Raw genomic sequence first — 17547 nt, forward strand, 5'->3', positions numbered from 1 at the left:
GTGCCATATGTAGAATACCTACATGGGCTGTCCCTAGTGGTCTAGGGCCCATGGTGTTTCTATGACTAGAAGCCAATAATGAAGTGCTGAGCTAGTCATGTTTTCTTTTGCCAGGCATAGGGGCAGGTGTATGTATGTGGTCCAGTGCTGGCCACAGGATATTTCATTCATTTCATTGGGGCTAGCTTCCACTTCAGGGCCCAAGGTGGCTGTCTGGGCTCTGTCATCATTGCAGATAAGGGGAATGGAATGGCCTGCTACCCAGGAAGCAATGTAGGTCCCCTCTATTCATTCACTGCTGGGTGTAGCCTGCTCAGGGCCTTGCTTAGCTGACCATGAAAGGGGAACCATCACGCAGCTAGCATGGGAGGCTTGATACGAAGGAAAAATAGAGAACAAACAGGCACAGCTGATCACATTGGCCATTCACAGATGTACTTAGAGGGCACACAGTCTGACCCTTTGTTACTCTCTGCCCTTGTGCAGCAAACATCTGCTTACCCACATGTGTGGATGCAGCTCTGCATTACATGGCCATTTAGGTGTGGAGCCAGATCTTATATTTGCCCACACTGACCTCAACTTAAGGCAATCCTCCTACTTCAGTCACCTGAGTGCTGGGATTACAGATGTGTGCCACCATGCCTGGTTTCTGGCAGGTTCTTTATTTTTGAGTACAGAAAGAATGGACAGGCATACCAGGGCCTCTTGCTGCAAATGAACTGCAGACACATGTGCTACTTGGTGCATCTGGCTTTATATGAGTACTGGGGAATTGAAACCAAGCCAACCCAGCTTGGCAGGCTTTGCAAACAAGTACCTTAAACCAATGAGCCATTTCCCCAGCTCTTCTTAGCTAGTTCTTTACTTGGCGACTTTGAGCAGACATGGTGAAAGAACAGGCGGTAATACTTAATACTCAGCAGATTGTTTAAGATGTGAACAGTGCCCATCAGTGGTCTTGCATTTTATAGTGTCATTGCTGTAAAGTTCCATTTGCTTCCATTCTGTGACTTTATCTGTTACAGTTGTGAGCTTTAATTACAGGTTAGTGATACATGTCTTGTCCTAGATCACTTTGTGTCTTTGCTCCTGACTTCCTGAGTGTCAGCTAGCATGGGAGACTTGCTAGGAACTCTAGTCAAATCCTGATGCCTTTCTTTCTAGAACATACCTTATAATACTTCCAGAATGTATCTTTCAATAATGGCAAAAAAAATCTTGGGGGCTGGAGAGATTGTTTAGTGGTTAAGGTGCTTGCCTGCAAAGCCAGAAGACCCAGGTTTGATTCCCCAGGAGCCACGTAAGCCTTATGCACAAGGGGGTACATGCGTCTGGAATTCATTTGCAGTGGATGAAGGCCCTGGCGTGCCCATTCTCGCTTTACCTGTCTCTCTCTCTCTCTCTCTCTCTCTGCTTCCTTCTCTCAATCCTAAATAAATAAATAAATAAAAATTAAAAAAAATAATAAAATAAAAAATCTTGGGTGCTGGAGAGATGGCTTAGTGGTTAAGGTGCTTGCCGGAAAAGCCAAAGGTCCCAGATCCCAAATGCTGGGATTAAAGGTGTGCATCACCACACCCAGCCATCGTTCTGGTTTTTTTTTTAAAATTTTTAAAAATATTTTATTTTTATTTACTTATTTGAGAACGAGAAAGGCAGATGGAGAGAGGGAAGGTAGAGAATGGGCGCACCAGGGCCTCTAACCACTGCAAACAAACCAGATGTACATGCCACCTTGTGCATTTGGCTTACATGGGTCCTGAAAAATTGAGTCTGAGTGTTTTGGCTTTGCAGGCAAGTGCCTTAACTGCTAAGCCACCTCTCCAGCTCTTTAAAAAAAAAAAAAAAAAAATTAAAAATTTTGAGCCAAGTACAGCAGACTGGCCTTTTTTTTTTTTTTTTAATGCAAGGGGCAGGGGAGGGAGAGAGAACTGGTACACCAGGGCCTCCAGCCACTGCAATCTAACTCCAGACTTGTGTGCATATGTGACTTTATGTGCTTGCATCACTTTGTGTGTCTGGCTTATGTGGGAGCTGGAGAGTCGAACATGAGTTCTTAGGCTTTGCATGCAAGTGCCTTAACTACTAAGCCATCTCTCCAGCCTGTTTTGTTGTTTTATTTTATTTTATTTTTTTGAAATAGGATCTCACTCTAGCCCAGGTTGACCTGGAATTCACTATGTATTCTTAGGGTAGCATTGAACTCACATCAATCCTCCTACCTCTGCCTGCCAGATTAAAGGCGTGGCCACCACACCCTGGCTACATTTTTTGGGGTTTTAGAGCCATTGAATAGCTTTCCTGTGGTGTCTGTTTGTGGTTTTGAAACGGGAATTTTGGGATTCCTTGACAATATGCCAATGTACCAATAAATTTAGGGCACCCTCAATTATTGTCTTGTTAATTCAAATAATTAAAATCCACAGAACCAGAGGGTAAGGTTTAGAAAGACTTTATATTAGACTAAGAGAAGGAGGGGCTAGGGATGTAGCTCAGTGGCAGAGAGCTTGCCTAGCATCCACAAGGCCCTGTGTTCCATGCCTAGCACCACCAAAAACAAACAAACAAAAAACCCGGAGACAACAGGAAAGAAAAGTACAGAGAGCTAGTGCCATATGGAAGGAAGGCAGGAGGGGTTAGAGAGAGGTTAGGGGGTTCTTCCCTTGTCTCAACCTAGCCAGGCTGAGATAAGGGAAGACTTACCAGAACTTGGAGGTTCAGGAGTGATGAATGGGCAGCCAGGATAGTCCTTGCCCCTGTTAAGGATCTATTTATAACCTTATTGTGGTGGTTTTTACCTTCAGGCTCTGGTGAGCCTAAGAGACAGTTGATTGGTTTGGACTAGAGGATGGCTCAGGAAGAGGCTAGCCATGAAGCTGAGTGGGGGCTGAACTAGATCAACTACAATGTCAGGATTAGATTTAAATTGTAGGTAAGGGACCCTCCCTTCCCAAGTGAGGTTCAGGGAACTCCTTTAGGTAAGAGATAAGAAGTCAGTCTAGCAAAGTGTCTGTAGCAAAGTGAAGACTGCAAGGGCAGACTTAAGGATATTGCTATCTTTACTTTCCAGGGCCCAGTTACCCTAACTACCTCAGTTTGAGTTGCATCTATTTTGCCTGTAACACTAATAATTAATGTTGAGCACCTTTTGTGTTCCATGTATCTATCTTTCCCATGCCTATTCAGATACTTTGCTCATGTACTTTTTTTTAATCTTTCATGAGTTTTTGCTTTTATTTATTTATTTATTTATTTGAGAGTGACAGACAGAGAGAAAGAGGCAGAGAGAGAGAATGGGCACACCAGGGCCACCAGCCACTGCAAACAAACTCCAGATGCAAGTGCCCCCTTGTGCATCTAGCTAAAGTGGGTAGGTCCTGGGGAATCGAGCCTCGAACCAGGGTCCTTAGGCTTCATAGGCAAGCACTTAACTGCTAAGCCACCTCTCCAGTCCTCTTTCATGATTTTTATTATTATTGTGAAATGTACTTGGTTCTTTCTTGTCATACTTTCTTTGTGTACTTGGGATAAAATCCTTCATGAGGGCCAGGCATGGTGGTGCACGCCTTTAATCCCAGCACTCGGGAGGCAGAGGTAGGAGGACCACCATGAGTTCGAGGCCACCCTGAGACTACAGAGTGAATTCCAGGTCAGCCTGAACTAGAGTGAGACCCTACCTTGAAAAAACAAAAACAAAACAAAACAAAATCCTTCATGAAGCCTGGCATGGTGGATGACACACGCCTTTAATACCAGCACTTGGGTGGCAGAAGTTGGAGGATAACTGTGAGTTCAAGACCATCCTGAGAATATGTAATGAATTCCAGGTCAGCCTGAGCTAAAGTGAAACCCTACCTCAGAAAACAAAAACAAAACAACAAAAAAAATTCCTTCATGAAATGTGTGGCCAGCAAAGATTTTCTCCCACTCAATGCTTGTGATTTTAGTAGAAAAAAGCCTTAAATTTTGACAAAGTCCAATTTATCATCTCCCTCTTCTGCTTTGCTTATTTCTGCCTCCCCTTCTATTGTACCATACTGTCTCAGTTATTCAGGGTGTGGTGATGATACTCCAGGGCTAGAGAGCCTGGCTTTCTTGGTTTTTCTTTATTAAGACGTGTTTGTTCTAGCTCCTTTGCATATAAAATTTAAAATCAGCTTGTTGATTTTCACAGAACACTAAACAAGATTCTGGGATTTCACAGGAATCATGGGAAATCTACAGATTCGTTTGGGAAGAATTCATCTGTAGCACCTAAGCCTGGCTCTCTTCACTTGTATCAATAGACGGTGGATCTCTTATGAGCATTTTGAGTTTCTAACATAGGTGTGCATTCACTGTAGATTTATCTACTTTATTTGGAGGTATTATGAGGGCATTTTAAGCACTTCCAGTTGTTCATTGTCGCATGTGCTATGTGACTGTAGCTTAAAGACAACCTGGTCTGAAGATCTAAGTTCATTGGCTATTGGACTTATCTTCAGATTTCCTGCATTCTTTGTGTTTTTTGCATGCAGGCAGCATAGTTTTATTTTTCCCTTTCCTGTCTGTAAGCCTTCTATTTCCTTTTCCTGCCTGTTGCCCTGGGCAGGACCAGAGCTAGGTGAGGAACAGAACAGCAGTGAGGCAGATGGACCTCCATTTCATCTCAGGGGAAGAAGTACTCAGCCTCGCTACTATTGTGATATGAGCTCCAGGCTCTTTGTCAATAGTTTTCATCTTTCTGAGGGTTCTTTCTCTTTCTGGCTTGTGGGGAGTTTTTAGCCTGAGTGGTAGAATTGCCTGGCAAACTGGACTTTGTCCAGCCTGCTCCTGCAAACTGCTCCACACTTCTCCCACAGGCTAATCCCAAAGGCTTCCCCGCACATTGTCAGCCAGGTGTTGCCAAAGCAACAACTACACTCAGTGCCAGCTTTCTCTGTCAGTTTTCCAGCATGAGAGCTAACACCCAAGGAACCAACTTCTAGGGCTCAATATTTCAGAAGTTGCTCTTAGTCATATGTTGAGTGGAGTATCATGATGGGAGCACACTGGCCAGGAAACAAAAAGACGAGAGGAGGAAGGGGCTGGGTCACGCAGTCTCCTTCAAGGCCCCATCACCTAGAAATGCTGGCACAGGCTAGGGAGGGACCAAGCCTCTAACACCTGGCCCATTAGGAAACTCATCCATACCGTACCATTTTGATTGAGGATGTGTTGTTTGTGTTGATTTGCAAAGGTTAAGCCAGCCTTCTATTCCTGGAAGTAACCTCTACTTGGTTATGGTATATTAAGTTCTGTTTGCAAATACTTTAAGAACTTTGCACCTATGTTCATGAAGGTTGTCAGCCAGTAGTCTGATCTCCCTCCTTCCTTTCATTACTTACTTTAACTGAGCTGGAGAGGGAACACAGGTACCTCATACATGCCAGACAAGAGCTCTGTCACTGAGTCACATCCCCAAACCCCCTCTTTTTAAATTTTTTTGTTATGTATTTTTTATTTTTATTTATTTGAGAGTGACTGAGAGAGAAAGAGGGACAGAGAGAGAATGGGTATGCCAGGGCTTCTAGGCACTGCAAATGAACTCCAGTTGTGCACCCCCTTGTGCATCTGGGTAATGTGGGTCCTGGGGAATAGAGCCTCGAACCCGGGTTGTTAGGATTCACAGGCAAGTGTTTAACTACTAAGCCATCTCTCCAGCGCCCAGGCCCCTGTTTTTTAAAGTTTATTTATTTATTTTTATTTGAGAGAGAGAGAGAAATTGGGGGGCACACCAGGGCCTCCAGCTGCTGTAAACAAACTCCAGATGCGTGTGCCCCCTTGTACATCTGGCTTATGTGGGTCCTGGGGAAACAAACCTGGGTCCTCTGTCTTTGTAGGCAAGTGCTATAATGGCTAAGCCATCTCTCCAGCCCCCTTCCCCCAGCCCTTCTGTTTTTTGTTTGTTTTGGTTTTTCGAGGTAGGGTCTCACTCTAGTATGGGCTGACCTGGAATTCACTGTTAGTCTCAGGGTGGCCGCAAACTCATGGCAATCCTCTTACCTCTGCCTCCCAAGTGCTGTGATTAAAGGTATGCACTATCATGTCCGGCTCAGCCCTTCTTTTAATAGCTGGTCTAATTTGCCTGGGGGTGTCTTTTTTCCCCCAGAGCATTTTAATTTTAATCTTAATATTTTATTTATTTATTTGTTTGTTTGAGAGAGGGAAAGAGGCAGAGAGAGAATGGGCACACCAGGGCTTCCAGCCACTGCAAACTAACTCCAGATGCATGTGCCACCTTGTGCATCTGCCTTACGTGGGTACTGGGGAATTGAACTAAGGTCCTTTGGCTTTGCAGGCAAGCACCTCAACCAATAACCCATCTTTCCAGCCCTATTTTTAATTTTAATTTTGGTTTTCTAAGGTAGGATCTCACTCTATCCCAGGCTGACCTGGAATTTAGTATGTACTCTCAGGGTCACCTTGAAGTCACTACAATCCTCCTACCAATGCCTCTCAAGTGTTGGGATTAAAGTCGTGTCCCACCAAGATGGGCTCCCAGAGCATTTTAAGCTTATTTGCTTCCTAGCAGGCCATCCATACCCATTAGGTTCCTACAGGTCGGTCCCATAGCCTAGCTTGTGTCCTTGCCTATCCCATCAGGAGCTGCTCATATGGCTCAGTCTGGTGACCACAAGTGTTAAGGCAAGGAGAAACCTGTTGTGCCTTGGTTCTCTTGCTCAGCTCTCTGGATTCTCTCCAGCATCTGACCACTAGGGACACTTTTGTTTGCTTCCAGCCTGCTGTCCGTCATCTCAGGAAGGCACCTAGCCGTCACTTTGCTGCCCTGAACTTAGTGCATTACAGAGAGCCTCTCGCTGTCTTCACCCAGTGTCGGGTAGAGTCTCCATCTTAAATCCAGGATGGTGTGGGGTCCCCATCCGAAACCCAAGATGTGAGGTCCCTTTCTTCTGTTTTCTTTTTTGAACTCATAACTTTTTTTTTTTTTTTTTTTAAGGTAGGGTTTCATCTAGCCCAGGCTGACCTGGAGCTCACTATGTAGTCCCAGGCTGGTTTTGAACTCACAGTGATCCTCCTACCTCTGCCTCTGGAGTGCTGGGATTAAAGGCGTGTGCCACCACCTTTGGCCAGTGCCATCTTAATTTGGATATCTTCATGTTTGCCTGATACTGCCCCATTAAACAAATGTCTTAAAGCAGTATTTATGTAGAAAAGTGATTTTACAGAGAGCTGTGGAGAAGTTTCTGGAAGTTTGCCAGTAAAGGTGCAGTTATCACACCTTTGGTGGACCTTGGGTGTCCTCATTCAGTCATTCTAGGGCTTATGTATACATTGTGTTTGAGTATGTGCATAGTGCACATGAGTGGCACAGGTGCCTCCACGAAGGTATGTGGACACACAGGAAGCAGCCAGACATTCTTGGTTCAGCAGATGCAGACAGGAAGGGCATTCATGTGTCCATTTCCTAGAGAGTGCTCCTCAGAGGTGCTGGGTACTCCCCTGTTTCCCAGACTACCTCTGGCCAGGGCAGCCCTTGTCTCCCTTTCTGCTTTAAGGTCTCAATGTTGAGGTGAAATTAGCAATTAAAAGGGTGCTCACACCTTTCTGGCAGTGGTATTGGTGGAAAGAGTGAGGCCATAGTTAAGTGTATGTGGTGGACGGCTGGCTGTGCTTCCATAGCTGAGTGCTGTACTCGGGGCTGAGCCCTGTTCTTTGGGAGCGTCCCTGCAGCCTTTCCCAGCTCAATGACCCCTGAGGGAGGCTGCACTAGGGCCAAGCCTGTAGTCTGTCATGCATCTGGGCAGTGTGGCTGGGAGGTGCCTGGGGCCCTCTGAGGGCTGTGCCTGCTGCCTTGCAGGTTGTGCAGCATGACTCTCAAGAAGCTGGCGGTGCTCCGGGAGCTGGAGAAAGAGCTCATGTCCATGGTGATTGCTGTCAAGATGCAGGTGAGCCCTTGCCGTGCACCCATAGGTGAGGTTGCTCCTCACTCTTCACATAGTCCCTGGGCAACAGTGTTCCTGTGCTCCCGAGAATTGTCACTTGGTACTCTGCTCCCCTGCCCATCTCCCTCCTTACTACCTCCCCTAGTCGGAGACGCTTGTCTGCAGGAGTAGGTGCTTTCCTGGCTTCTCTCAGGCAGAGCAGGGGGCTTCACACTAGGTCGGTGTGAACTGTGAACATGGGTGGAGGGTGGGAGGCACACAGCTACTTCTTACTGTCCCTTGTTCCCAGCCCACAGTCTGTACTAGTGGATACCCTGAGCCTATGGAGTAGAATACTCAGACTTGGTCCCCAGGCAGTGCTATTGTCTTCCACTCTGGCTCTTCCTCACATGATCCTCCCCTTTCACACTTAAGATGTATGTTTGGAGTCTAAGGAGGCAGGGCTGTCTTATCTCCTCTCCTGAACTACCTGCCCCTCCCAAAGGTTCTGCTTTGATGAGGTCATGGAGGCCCCTCCTCCCTGGAGATACTATTGGGTTCTTAGCATCCAAATGGGCACACCTTTAATCCCAGTAGAGGTAGAAGGATCACTCTGCAAGGACACAGATGTGGCCAAGATGCACGTCAAGCTTCTCTACAGACCAAAGCTCCCTCAGTGTCCCCTCTGGGACGTTACCATAAGGCTGAGTTCTGGGCCTCATGGATAGGAGAGGTTATGGCTTCTTCAGGTCTTCAGAGCAATGCAGAAAGTCACACATGCAAAAACTGACCTCCCAGCATTTGGGAGGCAGAGGCAGGAGGATCGCTGTGAGTTCAAGGCTACCCTGAGTCTGGAATAGTGAATTCCAGGTCAGCCTGAGCTACAGTGATACCCCACCTCAGGGGGAAAAAAAAAAAAAAAAAGTTGACCTGTTGTAGGGATCTGAATTGATGCTGTGAACATGTGACTTGTGATGTGGCTCACCCTCCCCACACTCTGACCTTGTTCCTCAGGCTTTATTTTCCACTCCTTGCCTCTGTGGAACTGCCCCAGACCCCTTATTACTGAACCCTCAGCCCTTAAAAGTCAGGGACCCAGAATGCTCTTCATACCATCATTCTCCAGCCTTCTATGCATGCTCCCCTTGTCCTTCCTCTTTCCCTTCCCAGCAGACCTTCAGCCCCAGACTGGGCACTTTTTCCTGTCCAGGTCAGCTGATTCTAGCTGGCTCTGTGCCTGTATTTGATAGGCTTGGCAAAACTAGGGAAAACTTCCTCAGATCCTAGAAGTAGTACAAGCAGGTGTCCAGGCTCCTGCTGGGCTGGCCCTCAAACTGTGCACACATGTCCTTGCTTCCTGGGCAGCTCATATTCTCTGCAGCACAGAAGCTAAGATGAACGTGATGCCAGGTAGGGAGGGGCCTGCCTCTGGACCCCTCTACAGGTGTGTGGATCCAGCATTGGGCAATTAAGCATCTGAGAAGAACCTTCACATGGCCTCTTTGTGGACTTATCACAGCTGTGCCCAAACACACTGCCCTCCTACATAGCCCTGTGCTTGCTCCCCCCTCTGCTTTCACTTCCCCTCTTTGTAGCCACTGCTTCCCCTGCTAACCCTAATCCTGCCCTAGTGCCTTATCAATAGCTGCCTCTAGCCATGTCTGCTTGTTTCTCAGCATGGAGGACGCATCCTTGATGGAGCTGATACTCAAAAACCTGTGATGGAATTTACTTTGCTGTTATGTGGGAGATTGGAGTTCTCTTTTGTTTTGTGCCAAAGAATCATCATCCACTTGCTGATCAATATTTTCTGTTGGCTGAAACCTACCTGAATGTTGTATCTGTGCAGTTTGGATCACCTGATCTTTGTGTCCCTTTACAGTATCTGTGCTTTTTGTTTGTTTGTTTGTTTATTTTGTTTTTTTGAGGTAGGGTCTGTAGCCCAGGCTGACCTGGAAGTCCCTATGTAGTTTCAGGGTGGCCTTGAACTCTGGCAATCTTCCTATCTCCCAGGTGGTGGGATTAAAGGCATGTGCCACCATGCCCAGAGATAAGGACATTTTTTTAAGGCTCATACTTCCACAGCTAGGCCTTTGTCCTGCTGGTGTAACTATCCTTGACTGGTTCTGATCAACTTACTTACCTCTAAACTAGAAGGTGTGTTTCCTCAGGGCTCCAAGCGTGTTCTCCGATCTCATGAGATTGTGCTGCCCCCTAGTGGACAAGTGGAAACTGACCTGGCCCTGACGTTCTCTCTGCAGGTGAGTCCAACACTGGATAATGGGGGATCTCTATGGTCAGAGCCCTGGGTGAGGAATGGAACTCTCACTGCTTGGTGCCCTGGTCACTTACTTTGGGGTGTTGAACACACCCTGGTCAGTGCCTTGGGGAGTGATGGGCACATTTGCTCTTCAGAGTCTTTGTAGATGACCGCAACTTAGTCAGAGCTACCTATGTCCTTTCTTTATCTTGTGATTGTGAGTTTTTTGTTTTTCAATGCTTTTTAAAAATTTATTTGAAAAAATAAATGAAAAAGAAAGCTGGGCATGGTGGCACATGCCTTTAATTCCAGCACTTGGCAGGCAGAGGAAGGAGGATCACATGAGTTCGAGGCCACCCTGAAGCTACATAGTGAGTTCCAAGTCAGCCTGGGCTAGAGAGAGACCCTACCTTGAAAAAAGCAAACAAACAAAAATAATAAAAATAAAAAATTATTTTTATGTATTTATTTATTTTGGTTTTTCAAGGTAGAGTATCACTGTAGCCCAGGCTGACCTGGAATTCACTATGTTGCCTCAGGGCGGCCTCAAACACTTGGTGATCCTCCTACCTCTGCCTCCCCCAGTGCTGGGATTAAAGGTGTGCACCACCACGCCCGGCTAAAAATTTTATTATTATTATTTTTATTTGAGAGAGAGAGAGAGCACCATGGCATCCTTGCACTGCAGACAGACTCCAGACTTATGTGCATCTGGCCCAGTGTGGGTTGTGGGGAATCAAACCCAGGCTGTCAGACTTTGCAAGCACATGCCTGACCTGCTGAGCTTCTTCATCTCCCAGCCCTTTAATGTTTTTAATGTATTTTTCTAATATTTATTTGGGGCGGGGGGGAGAACATAGGTATGCCAGGGCCTCCATTCACTGCAAATGAACTCCAGATGCATATGCCACTACCTTGTGCATCTGGCTTTACGTAGGTCCTGGGGAATCAAACCTGGGTCTAAGGCTTTGCATCTCTCCAGCCTGATAATATTGCTCGCCTCTTCTCCCCCCCCCCCCCCCTAGGTAAGGTCTCACTCTAGCCCAGGCTGACCTGGAAGTCTGTAGCTCCAGGCTGGCCTCAAACTCACAGCGATACTTGATACTTTTACCTATGCTTCCCAAGTGCTAAGATTAAAGGTGTGCACCACCATGCCTGGCACAAATGGTTTTTTTTTCTTATCAAATTTTTTTTATTAACAACCATGATTATAAAAAATATCCCATGGTAATATCCTCCCTTCCCCCACTTTCCCCTTTGAAATTCCATCATATCCCCTCACCCTCTCAATCAGTCTCTCTTATTTTGATATCATGATCTTTTCCTCCTATGATGGTCTTGTGTAGGTAGTGTCAGACACTGTGAGGTCATGGATATCCAGGCCATTTTGTGTCTGGGGGGGGAGCACGTTTTAAGGAGTCCTACCCTTCCTTTGGCTCTTACATTCTTTCTGCCACCTCTTCCACATTAGTCCCTGAGCCTTGGAAGGTGTGATCGAGATATTACTCAGTACTTAAGTCACTTCTTTCCAGCATCATGATACCTTCTGAGTTATCCCAAGGTCACTGCTATCTGAAAAGAGAAGATTCTCTACCAAAAGTGAGAGTAGCATTAATATAAGGGTGTGAACATTAAGAGAAGTGCTTACTGGGCAGTTTAATAAGCATAGTATATACATTTAGCCAAACAGCAGCAGACGTTACAACCCTGTGGCTCATGACTACCCCTGTTTTAAGTCTTCAGTATCAGGGATATATTCCCTCCCATGGACCAATCCAATTAGAGGGCAGTTGGTTTCCACCATGACAGACATGCACTATTGCACCCATTGGCTCATTTGGCCTGGCTGGCCAAATATAAGGCTTGCAGTGCTCACTGTTGAGTATCTTAAGTGGTGATTTCTCTTTCTCCCATTGAACTGCATTCAGAATGGCTTCTTCCAGCTTTCTGTCACCTGGTCTACATGGAGGAGGTTATCAGCTCAGTTCCAGCAGGGTTTCTCAGTGGCCTTGCAGCCCAAGTATGTGGAGTCTTCAGCAATAGGGTCTTACCATCTATTCCTGGGGGGAAACCAACAGCTTCAGCAATGGCCTATAATGTTTGGGGGCATCAGGGACCTCCATGGCCAACAATTCACTGGAAGGTATCCCATCCCTGGCCCTGAAAATTTTCTAGCAACAGTCTATCTCCTGAGTGTTCCATTGTCCAAAAGAGTAGGTTTCCATGTGATTTATTTAATTATTTTTATTTTATTTTACTAATTTTCTTTATTTTGAGGTAGGGTTTCACTCTAGCCCATGCTGACCTGGAATTCACTATGTAGTCTCAGGGTGGCCTCAAACTCATGGCGATCCTCCTACCTCTGCCTCCTGAGTGCTGGGATTAAAGGCGTGCACCACCACACCCGGCTCCATATGATTTATTTATATTCTCTTAGATTTTGATTAGCCCTCCCTCCACCTTTCCTTTACTCATTCTCTTCTCCTGACGTCACTTTGGGCCTTTACACCCCTGTTAATCTATTCTTCTACTTACATACATCCAGTACCATCCTATTAAGTACCCCATCCCTTCCTTTCTCTTCCCTTTATATCTCTTTACTACCATATTGGCCTTTGCTACTGAGTTGTTGTTTTTTTTTTTTAATTTTTATTAACATTTTCCATGATTATAAAATATATCCCATGGTAATTCCCTCCCTCCCCACCCCCACACTTTCCCATTTGAAATTCCATTCTCCATCATATTACCTTCCCATTACAATCATTGTAATTACATATATACAATAACAACCTATTAAGTATCCTCCTCCCTTCCTTTCTCCACCCTTTATGTCTCCTTTTCAACTTACTGGCCTCTGCTACTAAGTATTTTCATTCTCACACAGAAGCCCAGTCATCTGTAGCTAGGATCCACATATGAGAGAGAACATGTGGCGCTTGGCTTTCTGGGCCTGGGTTACCTCACTTAGTATAATCCTTTCCAGGTCCATCCATTTTTCTGCAAATTTCATACCTTCATTTTTCTTTACCGCTGAGTAGAACTCCATTGTATAAATGTGCCACATCTTCATTATCCACTCATCTGTTGAGGGACATCTAGGCTGGTTCCATTTCCCAGCTATTATAAATTGAGCAGCAATAAACATGGTTGAGCATGTACTTCTAAGGAAATGAGATGAGTCCTTTGGATATATGCCTAGGAGTGCTATAGCTGGGTCATATGGTAGATCAATCTCTAGCTGTTTTAGGAACCTCCACACTGTTTTCCACAATGGCTGGACCAGATTGCATTCCCACCAGCAGTGCAGAAGGGTTCCTTTTTTTCCACATCCCCGCCAACATTTATGATCATTTGTTTTCATCATGGTGGCCAATCTGTCAGGAGTGAGATGGAATGTCAATGTAGATTTAATCTGCATTTCCCTGATGACTAGTGACGTAGAACATTTTTTTAGATGCTTATATGCCATTCGTATTTCTTCCTTTGAGAACTCTCTATTTAGCTCCATAGCCCATTTTTTGATTGGCTTGTTTGATTCCTTATTATTTAACTTTTTGAGTTCTTTGTATATCCTAGATATTAATCCTCTATCAGATATATAGCTGGCGAAGATTTTTTCCCATTCTGTAGGTTGCCTCTTTGCTTTTTTCACTGTGTCCTTTGCGGTGCAAAATCTTTGTAATTTCATTAGGTCCCAGTGGTTAATCTGTGGTTTTATTGCCTGAGCAATTGGGGTTGTATTCAGAAAGTCTTTGCCAAGACCAATATGTTGAAGGGTTTCCCCTGCTTTTTCCTCTAGCAGTTTCAAAGTTTCCGGTCTGATGTTAAGGTCTTTAATCCATTTGGACTTAATTCTTGTGCATGGCGAGAGAGAAGAATCTATTTTCATTCTTCTGCAGATATTTATCCAGTTTTCAAAACACCATTTGCTGAAGAGGCTGTCTTTTCTCCAATGAGTATTTTTGGCATTTTTATCGAATATCAGGTGGCTATAGCTACTTGGGCATACATCTGGGTCCTCTGTTCTGTTCCACTGATCTACATGTCTGTTTTTGTGCCAGTACCATGCTGTTTTTGTTACTATGGTTCTGTAGTATAGGTTAAAATCAGGTATGGTGATACCACCAGCCTCTTTTTTGTTGCTTAGTATTATTTTAGATATTCGAGGTTTTTTGTGATTCCAAATGAATTTTTGGATTGCTTTTTCTATTTCCATGAAGAAAGCCTTTGGAATTTTGATAGCTACTGAGTTTTATTCCTACTCACACAGAAGTCCAATCATCTATAGCTTGGATCCACATATGAGAGAGAACATGAGACGCTTGGCTTTCTGGGCCTGGGTTACCTCACTTAGTATAATCCTTTCCAGATCCATCCATTTTCCTGCAAATTTCTTTTTTTTTTCAAAACAGAGCTTCTTTATTATGATATAGCCATAAAATTAAGCCATGTCTGGTTTCCCTTTTCTTTTTTTTAAATTTTTTTGCTCATTTTTATTTATTTGAGAGTAACAGAGAAAGAGGTAGATAGATAGAGAGAATAGGTGCGCCAGGGCTTCCAGCCACTGCAAACGAACTCCAGACGCATACGCCCCCTTGTGTATCTGGCTAACATGGGTCCTGGAGCCTCGAACTGGAGTCCTTAGGCTTCACAGGCAAGTGCTTAACTGCTAAGCTATCTCTCCAGCCCATCCCTTTTCTTTTTTTTTTTTTTAAATTTGATTTAATTAAATTTTTTCTCAATTTTTTAAAACATTTTCCATGATTATAAAAAATATCCTATGATAATACCCTCCCTTCCCCCCTTTTCCCCTTTGAAATTCCATTCTCCATCATATCCCCTCCCCATCTCAATAAGTCTGTCTTTTATTTTGATGTAATGATCTTTCCCTCCTCTTATGATGGTCTTGTGTAGGTGGTGTCAGGCACTATGAGGTCATGGATATCGAGGCCATTTTATGTCTGGAGGGAGCACGTTGTAAGGAGTCCTACCCTTCCTTTGGCTCTTACATTCTTTCCACCACCTCTTCCACTAGACCCTGAGCCTTGGAAGGTGTGATCAAAATGTTACTCAGCACTCTAGTTACTTCTTTCTAGCACCATGATACCTTCTGAGTTGTCCCAAGGTCACTGCCATCTAAAAAGAGAAGATTCTCTACCAAAAGTGAGAGTAGCATTCATATAAGGGTGTGCTTACTGGACAGTTTGTTAAGCATAGTATATGCATTTAGCCAGACACCAGCAGATGTTACACCCCTGTGGCTCATGACTACCCCTGTTTTAAGTTTTCAGTATCAGGGATGTGTTCCCTCCCTTAGAGTGGGCCTCCAGTCCAATTGGAGGGTAGTTCAAATTTCTTAACTTATTTTTTCTTTACCACTGAGTAGAACTCCATTGTATAAATGTGACATATCTTCATTATCTGCTCATCAATTGAGGGACATCTAGGCTGGTTCCATTTTCCAGCTATTGTGAGTTGAGTGGCAATAAACATGGTTGAGCAAGTATCTCTAAGGTAATAAGATGAGTCCTTAGGATATATGCCTAGGAGTGCTATAGCTGGGTCATATGGTAAATCAATTTTTAGCTGGCTTAGGAACCTCCACACTGATTTCAACAATGGCTGGACCAGATTGCATTCCCACTAACAGTGTAGAAGGATTCCTCTTTTTCCATATCCTTGTCAGCTTTTATGGTCATTTGTTTTCATGATGGTAGCCAATCTGACAAGAGTGAGATGGAATCTTAATGTAGTTTTAATCTACATTTCCCTGATGACTAGAGGTGTAGAACATTTTTTCAGATGCTTATATGCCATCTGTATTTGTACTTTTGAGAGCTCTCTATTTAGTTCTATAGCCCTATTGGTTTGTTTTTAAGTAACTAGAAAATCTTCTTGGTTTACTTTCTGGTAGTTTTTTGTTTTTTCTTTTTACCATGATAAAGAAAATGGAGGTGGGCCTTTGTAGTGGTGCACACCTTAAATCCCAGCACTCATGAGGCAGAGGTAGGAGGATCATTGTGAGTTTTAGGCTACCCTAAGAATTCCAGATCAGCCTGGGCTACAGTGAAACTCCATCTTTAAAAAAAAAAAAGAGAGAAAAGAAAAGAAAATGGAGGAGCTGGAAAGATCACTCAGTGGTTAAAGGCACTTGTTTGCAAAGCTTTATGGCCTGGGTTTGATTCCTGAGTACCCATGTAAAGTCATGTGCACATAGTGGCACATGCATCTGGTGTTCGTTTGCAGTGGCATTAGGCCCTTGTTTGCACATCATTCTACCTATCTCCTTGTAAATAAATCGTATACATACATGATTTGTGAGACTTTGTAGTCTCAGGTTGGCTTTAAATTTGCAGTGATCCACCTACCTTAGCCTCCCGAGTGCTGGGATTACAGACAGTGCCACCACACCCAGCAATAACAACAATAATTTATATATATATATATATATATATATATATATATATATATATACACACACACACACACATACACACACATATACATACACACACACACATTTTTTTTTTTTTTACTTTTCAGGGTAAGGTTTTGTTCTAGCCCAGGCTGACCTGGAATTCACTTTGTAGTCTCAGGTTGGCTTGAAGCTCACAATGATCCTCCTTCTACCTCACCCTCCCAAGTCCTGGAATCAAAAACTTGTGCTACTACATGCCCCCCCCCCCCCAAAAAATATATATGGAATGGAAAATGGCAGGTCATGGTGGTTCATGCTTTTAATCCCATCACTTGGGAGGCCAAGGTAAGAGGATCACTGTGAGTTTGAGACTACATAGTGAATTCCAGGTCAGCCTGGGCTAGAGAGAGACCCTAACTCAAAAAACCAAAGGGAAAAAAAAAAAAGACAAAGAAGAAAAGAAAAAAAATGGTGAGATCCAAATATCAAAGAATCAAGTCATGGTCCTTTTATGCTTGTGTTTAGAAAAGAAGGGCAGGGGTTGGATAGATGGTTTAGTGGTTAAGGCACTTGCCTGCAAAATCTAACAACCCAGGTTTGATTCCCCAGTACCCACATAAAGCCAGAGGCACAAAGTGGCATCGGGAGTTTGTTTGAAGTGGCTAGAGCCCCTGGTGTGCCCATTCTCCACCCCCACCTCCAGCCTGGAAATAAATAATAATTTATTTTCAGGTAGGGCTTCACTCTAGCCCAGACTGACCTGGAATTCATTATGTAGTCTCAAAGTGGCCTTAAACTCATAGTGATTCTTCTACCTCTGCTGCCCGAGTGCTGGGATTAAAGGTATGCACTACCACGCCTAGCAAAATAACTTTTTTGTTTGTTTGTTTGTTTGTTTGAGGTAGGGCTTCACTCTAGCTCAGGCTGACCTAGAAATCATGATGTAGTCTCAGGGTGGC

The 17547-nt window shown here is 44.3% G+C and overlaps 1 protein-coding gene across 6 annotated transcripts in view; it reads left to right on the top strand.

Moving 5' to 3' along the window:
* Pacs2 (phosphofurin acidic cluster sorting protein 2) overlaps positions 1-17547 on the top strand; it is a 97094-nt gene that overhangs the window by 29150 nt on the left and 50397 nt on the right. For all 6 annotated transcript variants that reach the window (XM_045153982.1, XM_045153983.1, XM_045153984.1 and 3 more), the window contains exons 2-3: positions 7844-7931; positions 10079-10168. In XM_045153982.1, the coding sequence (XP_045009917.1) occupies positions 7844-7931; positions 10079-10168 (178 nt within the window). The remainder of the gene's footprint in view (positions 1-7843; positions 7932-10078; positions 10169-17547) is intronic.

This window comes from Jaculus jaculus, chromosome 7 (assembly GCF_020740685.1).
Source record: "Jaculus jaculus isolate mJacJac1 chromosome 7, mJacJac1.mat.Y.cur, whole genome shotgun sequence".
Lineage (NCBI taxonomy): Eukaryota > Metazoa > Chordata > Mammalia > Rodentia > Dipodidae > Jaculus > Jaculus jaculus.